The 15,206-nt window shown below is 53.2% G+C and overlaps 1 protein-coding gene across 2 annotated transcripts in view; it reads right to left on the reverse strand.

Moving 5' to 3' along the window:
- Positions 1 to 15,206, reverse strand: part of TTK (TTK protein kinase) — a 305,010-nt gene that overhangs the window by 160,618 nt on the left and 129,186 nt on the right. For both annotated transcript variants that reach the window (XM_075340172.1, XM_075340171.1), the window contains exon 9: positions 495 to 585. In XM_075340172.1, the coding sequence (XP_075196287.1) occupies positions 495 to 585 (91 nt within the window). The remainder of the gene's footprint in view (positions 1 to 494; positions 586 to 15,206) is intronic.

Genomic DNA, 15,206 nt, shown 5'->3' on the forward strand with positions numbered 1-15,206 from the left:
CATACACTAACCTGTAAGTCCCCAGCCCCTTAATAAACTAACCTGTAAGTCCCCAGCCCCTTCATATACTCACCTGCCACCCCTGCATCTTTTTAGAGCTTTACTCTGGTCAGTCTCCTGTGATTTGTGAACTGCCAGCAGCTCCAGTGTTTCATGCAGCATGCTGGTCGTCATAAATCAATGACAACTCTATGTGAGCCTCGTTCTGCCTCCCAGAGTTGCATTTAACTTCTGACTTCCAGTCAGAAATTAGGGGCACAAAACACAATATATATGCTGAAAGGTGAGTAAATGAAAGGGAGCAGAGGACTTGCATTTAAAACGTCACTTCAAAGCCGATAAAAAAAAAAAATGCTGAAGTGGTGCTGTAATGCAGCGTTTACATACATGCCAGTAGCTTATGGTATAAAATCCTGATGATAAGTTCTCCTTAAGGTTATAGGTCTGTAAAAGAAAACACACGCACACCAAAAAAAAAAAAAAAAGTATCCAACCTTATTCCCAGCAGCGTGATCTTCATTGTCATTATACTTCGGCTTTGATAACGAAGGCAGAACTGGCACACGCATAACGTTATTTGGTTGTCTTAAAATAGAAAGAAAATAAAAAAAAGTTAAATGAAACCTGAAGTAATAATAGTATATTGTAATATGATTACAATTTAACTAAAGACAAAAATAAAGAAGGGAATTTTGTTTACTTACCGTAAATTCCTTTTCTTCTAGCTCCTATTGGGAGACCCAGACAATTGGGTGTATAGCTTCTGCCTCCGGAGGCCACACAAAGTATTACACTTTAAAAAGTGTAAACCCTCCCCTCTGCCTATACACCCTCCCGTGGATCACGGGCTCCTTAGTTTTGGTGCAAAAGCAGGAAGGAAAAAACTTATAAATTGGTCTAGGGTAAATGCAATCCGAAGGATGTTCGGAGAACTGCAACCCATGAACCAAAAGAACAATTCAACATGAACAACATGTGTACACAAAAAAACAACCAGCCCGAAGGGTACAGGGGCGGGTGCTGGGTCTCCCAATAGGAGCTAGAAGAAAAGGAATTTACGGTAAGTAAACAAAATTCCCTTCTTCTTTGTCGCTCCATTGGGAGACCCAGACAATTGGGACGTCCAAGAGCAGTCCCTGGGTGGGTAAAAAAATACCTCAATAAAAAGAGCCGAAAAAAATGGCCCCCTCTTATAGGTGGGCAACCGCCGCCTGAAGGACTCGCCTACCTAGACTGGCGTCTGCCGAAGCATAGGTATGCACTTGATAGTGTTTCGTGAAAGTGTGCAGACTAGACCACGTAGCTGCCTGACACACCTGCTGAGCCGTAGCCCGGTGCCGCAATGCCCAGGACGCACCCACGGCTCTGGTAGAATGGGCTTTCAGCCCTGAAGGAAGCGGAAGTCCAGAAGAACGGTAGGCTTCGAGAATCGGTTCCTTGATCCACCGAGCCAAGGTTGACTTGGAAGCCTGCGAGCCCTTACGCTGGCCAGCGACAAGGACAAAGAGCGCATCTGAACGACGCAGGGGCGCCGTGCGAGACACGTAGAGCCGGAGTGCTCTCACAAGATCCGTGATAGACGTGATAGAGAGACATCCCGCAGCGGCTAGAAAGGTGGTTTCTGAAGAGCAGTTAGCACCCTGTTAAGATCCCAGGGTTCCAGCGGACGCTTGTAAGGTGGGACTATGTGGCAAACTCCCTGCAGGAACGTGCGGACCTGCGGAAGCCTGGCTAGGCGCTTTTGAAAAAACACGGCAAGCGCCGATACTTGGCCCTTGAGAGAGCCAAGTGACAAACCCTTGTCCATTCCGGATTGAAGGAATGAAAGAAAAGTGGGTAAGGCAAACGGCCATGGAGTAAAACCGTTATTAGCGCACCAGGATAGGAAGATTTGCCAAGACCTATAATAGATCTTGGCGGACGTAGGCTTCCTGGCCTGTCTCATGGTGGAAATGACATCCTGAAATAACCCTAAAGACGCTAGGAGCCAGGACTCAATGGCCACACAGTCAGGTTGAGGGCCACAGAATTCAGATGGAAAAACGGGCCTTGTGACAGCAAGTCTGGGCGGTCTGGAAGCGCCCACGGTTGACCCACCGTGAGATGCCACAGATCCGGGTACCACGACCGCCTCGGCCAGTCTGGAGCGACGAGAATGGCGCGACGGCAGTCGGACCTGATCTTGCGTAACACTCTGGGCAGCATCGCCAGAGGAGGAAACACATAAGGCAGTCGAAACTGCGACCAATCCTGAACTAACGCGTCCGCCGCCAGAGCTCTGTGATCCTGAGACCGTGCCATGAATGCCGGGACTTTGTTGTTGTGCCGTGACGCCATGAGATCGACGTCCGGCGTTCCCCAGCGGCGACAGATCTCTCGAAACACGTCTGGGTGCAGAGACCATTCCCCCGCGTCCATGCCCTGACGACTGAGAAAATCTGCTTCCCAGTTTTCTACGCCCGGGATGTGAACTGCGGAGATGGTGGAAGCTGTGGCTTCCACCCACTGCAGAATCCGTCGGACTTCCTGGAAGGCTTGACGACTGCGAGTGCCGCCTTGGTGGTTGATGTATGCGACGGCAGTGGCGTTGTCCGACTGGATACGGATCTGCCTGCCCTCCAGCCACCGATGAAAAGCCAATAGGGCTAGATACACTGCCCTTATCTCCAGAATATTGATCTGAAGGGATGACTATCGGAGTCCAGGTTCCCTGAGCCCTGTGGTGGAGAAAAACCGCTCCCCACCCTGACAGGCTCGCGTCCGTGGTGACCACAGCCCAGGTTGGGGGTAGGAAGGATTTTCCCTGCGACAGAGTGTTGGGAAGAAGCCACCACTGAAGTGACTTCTTGGTTGCAAGGGAAAGGGAGACGTTCCTGTCGAGGGAAGCCGAACTCCTGTCCCATTTGCGGAGAATGTCCCATTGGAGTGGCCGAAGATGGAATTGCACGAACGGGACTGCCTCTATAGCTGCCACCATCTTCCCCAGGAAGTCCATGAGGCGCCTTAAGGGGTGTGACTGACTCCGAAGGAGGGATTGCACCCCTGCCTGCAGAGAAAGCTGTTTGTCGCTCGGAAGCTTGACTAACGCTTGCTGGGTATGAAACTCCATCCCAAGGTACGTCAGTGATTGGGTCTGTGTCAACTTGGATTTCGGGAAGTTGATGATCCACCCGAACTGCTGGAGAGTCGCCAGAGCGACAGATAGACTTTGTTGACACGCCACCCGAGACGGGGCCCTTACTAGGAGATCGTCCAAGTAGGGAATCACCGAGTGGCCCTGAGAATGCAGGACCGCCACAACGGATGCCATGACTTTGGTGAAAACCCGTGGTGCTGTCGCCAAGCCGAAAGGCAATGCCACGAACTGGAGGTGTTCGTCCCCGATGGCGAAACGCAGGAAACGTTGATGCTCGGGTGCGATCGGTACATGGGAGATAAGCATCCTTGATGTCGATCGATGCTAGGAAGTCTCCTTGTGACATTGAGGCGATGACCGAGCGGAGAGATTCCATCCGGAACCGTTTGGTTCTCACATGTCTATTGAGTAGCTTGAGGTCCAGAACGGGACGGAATCACCCGTCCTTTTTTTGGCACCACGAACAAGTTGGAGTAAAATCCGCGACCACGTTCCTGAAGGGGACCGAAATCTCGATTGAACCTTTCTCTGTTGAGGTCTCTTAGGTTTGGCCTGGGGTAAGGAGGAATCCTTTCCTTTGGATTCCTTAATAATCTCATCCAATCGTTCGCCAAACAAACGGTCGCCAGAAAACGGTAAACCGGTTAAGAACCTCTTGGAAGCCGAATCTGCCTTCCATTCGCGCAGCCACATGGCCCTGCGGACTGCCACAGAGTTAGCGGATGCTACAGCTGTACGGCTAGCAAAGTCCAGGACGGCGTTCATGGCGTAGGATGAAAAGGCTGACGCCTGAGAGGTCAAAGACGCAACTTGCGGAGCAGAATTACGTGTGACAGCATTAATCTCAGTCAGACAAGCCGAGATAGCTTGGAGTGCCCACACGGCTGCAAAGGCCGGGGCAAAAGACGCGCCCGTGGCCTCATAGATGGACTTCACCAGGAGCTCAATCTGTCTGTCAGTGGCATCCTTTAGCGATGAGCCATCTGCAACCGACACCACGGATCTAGCCGCCAATCTTGAGACTGGAGGATCCACCTTGGGACAGTGAGCCCAACCCTTAACGACTTCAGATGGGAAGGGGTAACGCGTGTCAGTGAGGCGCTTAGTAAAGCGCTTGTCCGGGACCGCTCTGGGCTTCTGGACAGCGTCCCTGAAGTTAGAGTGATCAAAAAACGTATTGCGTGTACGTTTGGGGAACCGAAACTGGTGTTTCTCCTGCTGAGACGCCGGCTCCTCTACAGGAGGAGGCGGGGGAGAGAGATCTAACACCTGGTTGATGGACGAGATAAGATCATTTACTAAGGCGTCCCCCTCAGGTGTATCAAGGTTAAGGGCGACGTCAGGGTCAGAGCCCTGAGCTGCGACGTCCGCCTCGTCCTCCAGAGAGTCCTCAAGCTGGGATCCCGAGCAGCGAGAGGAAATCGGGGAAGAGTCCCAGCGAGGCTGCTTAGCCGGTCTAGGACTACGGTCCGGGCAGGAGTCTTCCGCCTGAGACCGAGGGGCCAACCTATGAGCGCGCTGTGGCGCGGACCGAGAGGGGCCTGGAGGTGACGAGCCAACAGGGGCCGGGGCCTGTGAAAGGTCCGGTCTGGACTGCAAAGCCTCTAGCAGCTTAGAAGACCATTTGTCCATAGACTGTGCAATGGATTGAGAAAGTGACTCAGAGTTTCTCAGCAAAAGAGGCGAACTCTGTCCCTGCAGCCTGGTCAGGGGGAGCAGGGGGGTCTACATGAGCCGAGGGGCCCACCAGTGTCCGAGGCTCCGGCTGAGCAAGCGAAACAGGCGTCGAGCATTGCTCACAGTGAGGGTAGGTGGAACCCGCAGGTAACATAGCCCCACAAGAGGTACAGGCCGCAAAAAAACCCTGTGCCTTAGCAGCTTTGCTCCTTGTGGACGACATGCTCTTGTCTCCTAGGAGAGTGATCACTGAGGGTATATGGGAAAAGGGTATACAGCCCACCGAACAGATATAGATATATACGTATCTAATCCGGCACCCTAGGGGGACCAGCACCGGGTGACCGGTGTGGCTTACCGACCGCTAACGAGCGGAGTGTGTCCTCCAGATTCCCTGCCTTGGATCCCCCGGAGCTGCAGAGCTGTTCACTGAGAATCCTCCACCGGCAGAATGCCAAAAAATGGCTGCCGGAGCTCTCAGGGGAGGAGTGGAGCCGTGGGCGGCGCCGGCAAAGTGCGGGAATCTGGGGTCCCCACAGTGATCAGTGAGGGGGGAGGAAACATGCAGGATGCTCCAGCCCTCACATCCGACGTCAGGTCGGTAATCCCGCCCTTACCCCTGACAGGCAGGCCCGGGGGCGGGATTTTTGCGACTAGGTCGCGATGAAGCCGGGGAATAAATTTGAGACCGCACCCGACAAGCAGGCACGGTCGGCGCGGAAGTCCACCGGCCTCCTGAATTCAGCAGCCGCCGCGGCTTCCGGGAAGAAGGTGCGCTCCCTGCACAGTCCCCAATGGGGACACAGAGTACCTTTGAGTTGCAGGGCCCGGTCCCTGAGGTTGAAGAGGCTCCAGTCCGGCAGGTTCCCACAGGGGCTGCGTATGGAGCACGGTCCCAGTAAATGGATGACCGCTTAGGATCCCACTTCTCCCAGAGCCGCTTAAGGGATGGTGAAGGAGACGGCATGTGGCTCCAGCCTGTACCCGCAATGGGTACTTCAACCTTAACAACACCGCCGACGTAGTGGGGTGAGAAGGGAACATGCCGGGGGCCCTCTTTTCTTCCAACCGACATAACTAAGTGGAGAATGCATGAGTGGATGTGTGCCTCCTTCCACACAAAGCATAAAACTGAGGAGCCCGTGATCCACGGGAGGGTGTATAGGCAGAGGGGAGGGGTTACACTTTTTAAAGTGTAATACTTTGTGTGGCCTCCGGAGGCAGAAGCTATACACCCCAATTGTCTGGGTCTCCCAATGGAGCGACAAAGAAATATTAATAACTATTTACATGTCTGCAACAGCAAGACTAGACTTGTAGCAACCAATCACAGCACAGCTTTTAGTTTTTACAGTTATCCACTATCCTAACCTATTTCATTTTTTAATTCATCAGTCATGCTATTATGTTCCACTAAATGCATACATACTCTTATTATAGTAATATAAACATTTTATCATGCAGATAGCATCACTTGGTGTCTGCCAGCAGCAGCTCTGATGTTTACATCCATCCCTTCCTCTCCCCAGGCTTACTGTGTTCTATTACTACAAGTTTCATCATGCATTGCAGTGGCCTGTGATCCAGCACTTCGCACGCCCTCTCCCTTCTCCACCCTGTGCTTCTGAAAATATTGGGGATGGCACATGTCAGAGCGGCCCAAGGTAGGTACCAGTCCATCTGGCAATTGCCAGATGGCCAGTACAGGCCTAGCACTGTGTTTGTTATGCGATTTTCAGCTGTCCACATCAGTGATTGATTACCTAAACCCTTTGCTTTTGAAATGCAGATCACAGCACTTCACAAGCAATGTGTCAGCCCCTGCTTTACTGCTGAATTAAGCAGTCAGCTCAGCTTGCAATGTTATCACGTGAGCCCTGGTAGAGGTAGTGCCGACACAGCTTGAATGGCACATGCACCGGAGGCGAGTGAACTGTTATTTTACAAGGGGGAAAAGTAGGGATGGAGAAGGGGGTTGTCCGAGTAGTGGACAACCACTTTAACAGTTTGCTTTGAACAAATACAACTTTGTCCAGGAGATGTAATGAACACTGTGGTGCATGGTTTGTTACAAAACCAATCTGCACCCATGTGTCCATTATTATTATTAACTAGAAGGTGGCCAGATTCTACGCATCGGGTATGTTGTGTGTAGTTACCAAGTGTTTGTGTAGGGCGCTGTACATGTTCTGGGTGTTGTCTGGGTGTGGCGGGGGGTGAGAGCGTTGTTGTATGTGTGTTGCGTTGTTTGTGGAGCGCTGTGTGTCTGTAGCGTTGTGTGTTGCGCGGTTTGTGTGGGTGTGGTGTGTTTTGGGGGGAGGTATGTTTTGTGCAATGTGTGTGTGTTGCGTGGTATGTGCGTATATTTATGTATGCCGCGGTGTTTGTGTGTTGGGTGTTGTGTGTGTGCAGCGTTGTCTGTGTGTGTGGGTGTCTGTGTAGGGCGGTGTTTGTGGTTCCCAGTGTGTGTGTGTTGGGGGGAGGTGTGCACCTCCCATCGTGCTCCATCCGCCATGCTGCGCACTCCCAAACGTGCTCCATCCGCCATGCTGCGCACTCCCAAACGTGCTCCATCCGCCATGCTGCGCACTCCCAAACGTGCTCCATCCGCCATGCTGCGCACTCCCAAACGTGCTCCATCCGCCATGCTGCGCACTCCCAAACGTGCTCCATCCGCCATGCTGCGCACTCCCAAACGTGCTCCATCCCCCATGCTGCGCACTCCCCCATCTTGCTTCATCCCCCATGCTGCGCACCCCCCCATCGTGCTCCATCCCCCATGCTGCACCAGCATCAGCCTCTCTGCCCCCAGCATCAGCCTCTCTGCCCCCAGCATCAGCCTCTCTGCCCCCAGCATCAGCCTCTCTCCTCCTCCCAGCATCAGCCTCTCTCCTCCTCCCAGCATCAGCCTCTCTCCTCCTCCCAGCATCAGCCTCTCTCCTCCTCCCAGCATCAGCCTCTCTCCTCCTCCCAGCATCAGCCTCTCTCCTCCTCCCAGCATCAGCCTCTCTCCTCCTCCCAGCATCAGCCTCTCTCCTGCTCCCAGCATCAGCCTCTCTCCTGCTCCCAGCATCAGCCTCTCTCCTCCTCCCAGCATCAGCCTCTCTCCTCCTCCCAGCATCAGCCTCTCTCCTCCTCCCAGCATCAGCCTCTCTCCTCCTCCCAGCATCAGCCTCTCTCCTCCTCCCAGCATCAGCCTCTCTCCTCCTCCCAGCATCAGCCTCTCTCCTCCTCCCAGCATCAGCCTCTCTCCTCCTCCCAGCATCAGCCTCTCTCCTCCTCCCAGCATCAGCCTCTCTCCTCCTCCCAGCATCAGCCTCTCTCCTCCTCCCAGCATCAGCCTCTCTCCTCCTCCCAGCATCAGCCTCTCTCCTCCTCCCAGCATCAGCCTCTCTCCTCCTCCCAGCATCAGCCTCTCTCCTCCTCCCAGCATCAGCCTCTCTCCTCCTCCCAGCATCAGCCTCTCTCCTCCTCCCAGCATCAGCCTCTCTCCTCCTCCCAGCATCAGCCTCTCTCCTCCTCCCAGCATCAGCCTCTCTCCTCCTCCCAGCATCAGCCTCTCTCCTCCTCCCAGCATCAGCCTCTCTCCTCCTCCCAGCATCAGCCTCTCTCCTCCTCCCAGCATCAGCCTCTCTCCTCCTCCCAGCATCAGCCTCTCTCCTCCTCCCAGCATCAGCCTCTCTCCTCCTCCCAGCATCAGCCTCTCTCCTCCTCCCAGCATCAGCCTCTCTGTCCCCAGCATCAGCCTCTCTGTCCCCAGCATCAGCCTCTCTGTCCCCAGCATCAGCCTCTCTGTCCCCAGCATCAGCCTCTCTGTCCCCAGCATCAGCCTCTCTGTCCCCAGCATCAGTCTCTCTCCTCCCAGCATCAGCCTCGCCTAGCATCAGCCTCTCTTCTCTCAGCCTCCCCCCTCCCAGCCGCCCTCCTCCCAGCCTCCCCCAGCATCAGCCTATCGCCTCCCAGCCTCCCCCAGCATCAGCCTCTCTCCTCCCAGCCTCCTCCAGCATCAGCCTCTCTCCTCCCAGCCTCCCCCAGCATCAGCCTCCACCTCCCAGCCTTCCCCAGGATCAGCCTCTCTACTCCCAGCCTCCCTCCTCCCAGCCTACCCCAGCATCAGCCTCCCCCAGCATCAGCCTCTCTCCTCCCAGCCTCCCCCAGCATCAGCCTCTCTCCTCTCAGCCTCCCCCAGCATCAGCCTACACCCTCCCAGCCTCCCCCAGCATCAGCCTACCCCAGCATCAGCCTACTCCCTCCCAGCATCAGCCTACCCCAGCATCAGCCTACCCCAGCCTCCCCCAGCATCAGCCTCTCTCCTCCCAGCCTCCCCCAGCATCAGCCTCCCCACTCCCAGCCTTCCACAGGATCAGCCTCTCTCCTCCCAGCCTCCCCCAGCACACCGTGCTCCTCTGCCGACACTCACAGATCCGATCGCATACACTCACACACTCACACATCAGAACACACTCACACATCAGAACACACTCACACACATCCGATCGCATACACTCACACACATACTGACGATATCGCACATACGCGCTCACACTCACAACATCCGGAGATACCACATGCTTCTGGCCATGTGATCCTCCAGCAGGTCCTGGAAGGTCACACCACAGTATCGCCGCCGAGAAGCAAGCGATATCCCAGGATGTTGTGAGTGTGTGGATGCGATGTGATGTGTGTGTGAGAGTGAGTGTGATCTGATGTGTGTGTGTTATGTGTGTGCGTGTGTATGTTTCGCCGCTGCAGGACCTTGATGCGCTGGTAACTATGCTACCATGGTTACCAGCGTATCCCGTCCCCCGCTCGCACGGGAGCCCACACCAGCATACGGCGGCAACCCCAGCAATGCGAGGGTATGTGTCGGCTGGGTTGGCGGCGTACGCTGATGTGGGCTCCCGGGGGTACAGTACTCACCTGGGAGTCGTGGCTCAGTGTCTGTTCGGGGAATGCGTGCGAGGGGCGGGGCCAGAGCGAGCGTGCATTGCGTGAGGGGGGCGGGGCGTGACCGAGTTGCCAATGCGTGCAGGGTGCCGGGGCGAGAGGCCAATCCGTGTGGGGAGCGGAGCCTGGGCGAGCGGCCAATCAGCTTTGTGTCACCGTAAGGACACAATTTTGGAGCAAGACAGACAGACACAGACAGACACAGACAGACACAGACAGACACAGACAGACACAGACAGACACAGACAGACACAGACAGACACAGACAGACACAGACAGACACAGACAGACACAGACAGACAGACACAGACAGACAGACACAGACAGACAGACACAGACAGACAGACACAGACAGACAGACACAGACAGACACAGACAGACACAGACAGACACAGACAGACACAGACAGACACAGACAGACACAGACAGACACAGACAGACAGACACAGACAGACACAGACAGACACACAGACAGACAGACAGACAGACACAGACAGACACACAGACAGACAGACACAGACAGACACAGACAGACACAGACAGACAGACACAGACAGACACAGACAGACACAGACAGACACAGACAGACAGACACAGACAGACACAGACAGACACACAGACAGACAGACACAGACAGACAGACACAGACAGACACACAGACAGACAGACAGACACAGACAGACAGACAGACACAGACAGACAGACAGACACAGACAGACACAGACAGACAGACACAGACAGACAGACACAGACAGACAGACACAGACAGACAGACACAGACAGACAGACACAGACAGACAGACACAGACAGACAGACACAGACAGACAGACACAGACAGACAGACACAGACAGACAGACACAGACAGACAGACACAGACAGACAGACACAGACACAGACAGACAGACAGACAGACACAGACAGACAGACACAGACAGACAGACACAGACAGACAGACACAGACAGACAGACACAGACAGACAGACACAGACAGACACAGACAGACAGACAGACAGACAGACAGACACAGACAGACAGACAGACAGACAGACAGACAGACAGACAGACAGACAGACAGACAGACACAGACAGACAGACACAGACAGAGACAGACAGAGACAGACACAGACAGACAGACACAGACAGACAGACACAGACAGACAGACAGACAGACAGACAGACAGACAGACACAGACAGACAGACAGACAGACACAGACAGAGACACAGACAGACAGACACAGACAGACACAGACAGACAGACAGACACAGAGACAGACACAGACAGACAGACACAGACAGACAGACAGACAGACACAGACAGACAGACAGACACAGACAGACAGACACAGACAGACACAGACAGACAGACAGACACAGACAGACAGACACAGACAGACAGACACAGACAGACAGACACAGACAGACAGACACAGACAGACACAGACAGACACAGACAGACAGACACAGACAGACAGACAGACAGACACAGACAGACAGACACAGACAGACAGACACAGACAGACACAGACAGACAGACACAGACAGACAGACACAGACAGACAGACACAGACAGACAGACAGACAGACACAGACAGACAGACAGACAGACACAGACAGACAGACACAGACAGACACAGACAGACAGACAGACACAGAGACAGACACAGACAGACAGACACAGACAGACAGACACAGACAGACAGACAGACAGACACAGACAGACAGACAGACACAGACAGACAGACACAGACAGACAGACACAGACAGACAGACACAGACAGACAGACAGACACAGACAGACAGACACAGACAGACAGACACAGACAGACAGACACAGACAGACAGACACAGACAGACAGACACAGACAGACACAGACAGACAGACACAGACAGACAGACAGACAGACACAGACAGACAGACACAGACAGACACAGACAGACAGACACAGACAGACAGACACAGACAGACAGACACAGACAGACAGACAGACAGACACAGACAGACAGACAGACAGACACAGACAGACAGACACAGACAGACACAGACAGACAGACACAGACAGACACAGACAGACAGACAGACACAGACAGACAGACAGACACAGACAGACAGACAGACAGACAGACAGACAGACAGACACGGACAGACAGACACAGACAGACAGACACAGACAGACAGACAGACACAGACAGACAGACAGACAGACAGACAGACAGACAGACACAGACAGACAGACACAGACAGACAGACAGACAGACACAGACAGACAGACAGACACAGACAGACAGACAGACACAGACAGACACAGACAGACAGACACAGACAGACAGACACAGACAGACAGACACAGACAGACACAGACAGACAGACACAGACAGACAGACACAGACAGACAGACAGACAGACACAGACAGACAGACAGACAGACAGACAGACAGACACAGACAGACAGACAGACACAGACAGACAGACACAGACAGACAGACAGACACAGACAGACAGACAGACAGACACAGACAGACAGACAGACAGACACAGACAGACAGACACAGACAGACAGACACAGACAGACACAGACAGACAGACAGACACAGACAGACAGACAGACACAGACAGACACAGACAGACAGACACAGACAGACAGACACAGACAGACAGACACAGACAGACACAGACAGACAGACAGACACAGACAGACACAGACAGACAGACACAGACAGACAGACAGACAGACACAGACACACACAGACACAGACAGACACAGACAGACAGACACAGACAGACAGACACAGACAGACAGACACAGACAGACAGACACAGACAGACAGACAGACAGACACAGACAGACAGACACAGACAGACAGACACAGACAGACACAGACAGACAGACAGACACAGACAGACACAGACACACACAGACACAGACAGACACAGACAGACAGACACAGACAGACAGACACAGACGGACAGACACAGACAGACAGACAGACAGACACAGACAGACAGACACAGACAGACAGACACAGACAGACAGACACAGACAGACAGACAGACAGACACAGACACACACAGACACAGACAGACACAGACAGACAGACACAGACAGACAGACACAGACAGACAGACACAGACAGACAGACACAGACAGACAGACAGACAGACACAGACAGACAGACACAGACAGACAGACACAGACAGACACAGACAGACAGACAGACACAGACAGACACAGACAGACAGACACAGACAGACAGACACAGACAGACAGACACAGACAGACACAGACAGACAGACAGACACAGACAGACACAGACAGACAGACACAGACAGACAGACAGACACAGACAGACAGACAGACAGACACAGACACGACACAGACACAGACAGACACAGACAGACAGACACAGACAGACAGACACAGACAGACAGACACAGACAGACAGACACAGACAGACAGACACAGACAGACAGACACAGACAGACAGACACAGACAGACAGACACAGACAGACAGACACAGACAGACACAGACAGACACAGACAGACACAGACAGACAGACACAGACAGACAGACACGACAGACAGACACAGACAGACAGACACAGACAGACAGACACAGACAGACAGACACAGACAGACAGACACAGACAGACAGACACAGACAGACACAGACAGACAGACACAGACAGACACAGACAGACAGACACAGACAGACAGACAGACACAGACAGACAGACACAGACAGACAGACAGACAGACACAGACAGACAGACAGACAGACACAGACAGACAGACAGACAGACACAGACACAGACAGACAGACACAGACAGACAGACACAGACAGACAGACAGACAGACACAGACAGACAGACAGACACAGACAGACAGACACAGACAGACACAGACAGACAGACACAGACAGACAGACACAGACAGACACAGACAGACAGACACAGACAGACACAGACAGACAGACACAGACAGACAGACACAGACAGACAGACACAGACAGACAGACACAGACAGACAGACACAGACAGACAGACAGACAGACACAGACAGACAGACACAGACAGACAGACACAGACAGACAGACACAGACAGACACAGACAGACAGACACAGACAGACACAGACAGACACAGACAGACAGACACAGACAGACACAGACAGACAGACACAGACAGACAGACACAGACAGACAGACACAGACAGACAGACACAGACAGACAGACACAGACAGACAGACACAGACAGACAGACACAGACAGACAGACACAGACAGACAGACACAGACAGACAGACACAGACAGACAGACACAGACAGACAGACACAGACAGACAGACACAGACAGACAGACACAGACAGACAGACAGACACAGACAGACAGACACAGACAGACAGACACAGACAGACAGACACAGACAGACAGACAGACAGACAGACACAGACAGACAGACACAGACAGACAGACACAGACAGACAGACACAGACAGACAGACACAGACAGACACAGACAGACAGACACAGACAGACAGACACAGACAGACACAGACAGACACAGACAGACAGACAGACACAGACAGACAGACAGACACAGACAGACAGACAGACAGACACAGACAGACAGACAGACACAGAGACAGACAGACACAGACAGACAGACACAGACAGACAGACAGACAGACACAGACAGACAGACAGACAGACACAGACAGACACAGACAGACAGACACAGACAGACAGACACAGACAGACACAGACAGACAGACAGACACAGACAGACAGACAGACACAGACAGACACAGACAGACAGACACAGACAGACAGACACAGACAGACAGACACAGACAGACAGACAGAGACAGACAGACAGACAGACACAGACAGACAGACACAGACAGACACAGACAGACAGACAGACAGACACAGACAGACAGACACAGACAGACACAGACAGACAGACAGACACAGACAGACAGACAGACACAGACACAGACAGACAGACACAGACAGACACAGACAGACAGACACAGACAGACAGACACAGACAGACAGACACAGACAGACACAGACAGACAGACAGACACAGACAGACAGACACAGACAGACAGACACAGACAGACAGACAGACACAGACAGACACAGACAGACAGACACAGACAGACAGACACAGACAGACAGACAGACAGACAGACAGACACAGACAGACAGACACAGACAGACACAGACAGACAGACAGACAGACACAGACAGACAGACACAGACAGACACAGACAGACAGACAGACACAGACAGACAGACAGACAGACACAGACACAGACAGACAGACACAGACAGACACAGACAGACAGACACAGACAGACAGACACAGACAGACAGACACAGACAGACAGACAGACACAGACAGACAGACACAGACAGACAGACACAGACAGACAGACA

Source organism: Anomaloglossus baeobatrachus, chromosome 3, assembly GCF_048569485.1.
Source record: "Anomaloglossus baeobatrachus isolate aAnoBae1 chromosome 3, aAnoBae1.hap1, whole genome shotgun sequence".
Lineage (NCBI taxonomy): Eukaryota > Metazoa > Chordata > Amphibia > Anura > Aromobatidae > Anomaloglossus > Anomaloglossus baeobatrachus.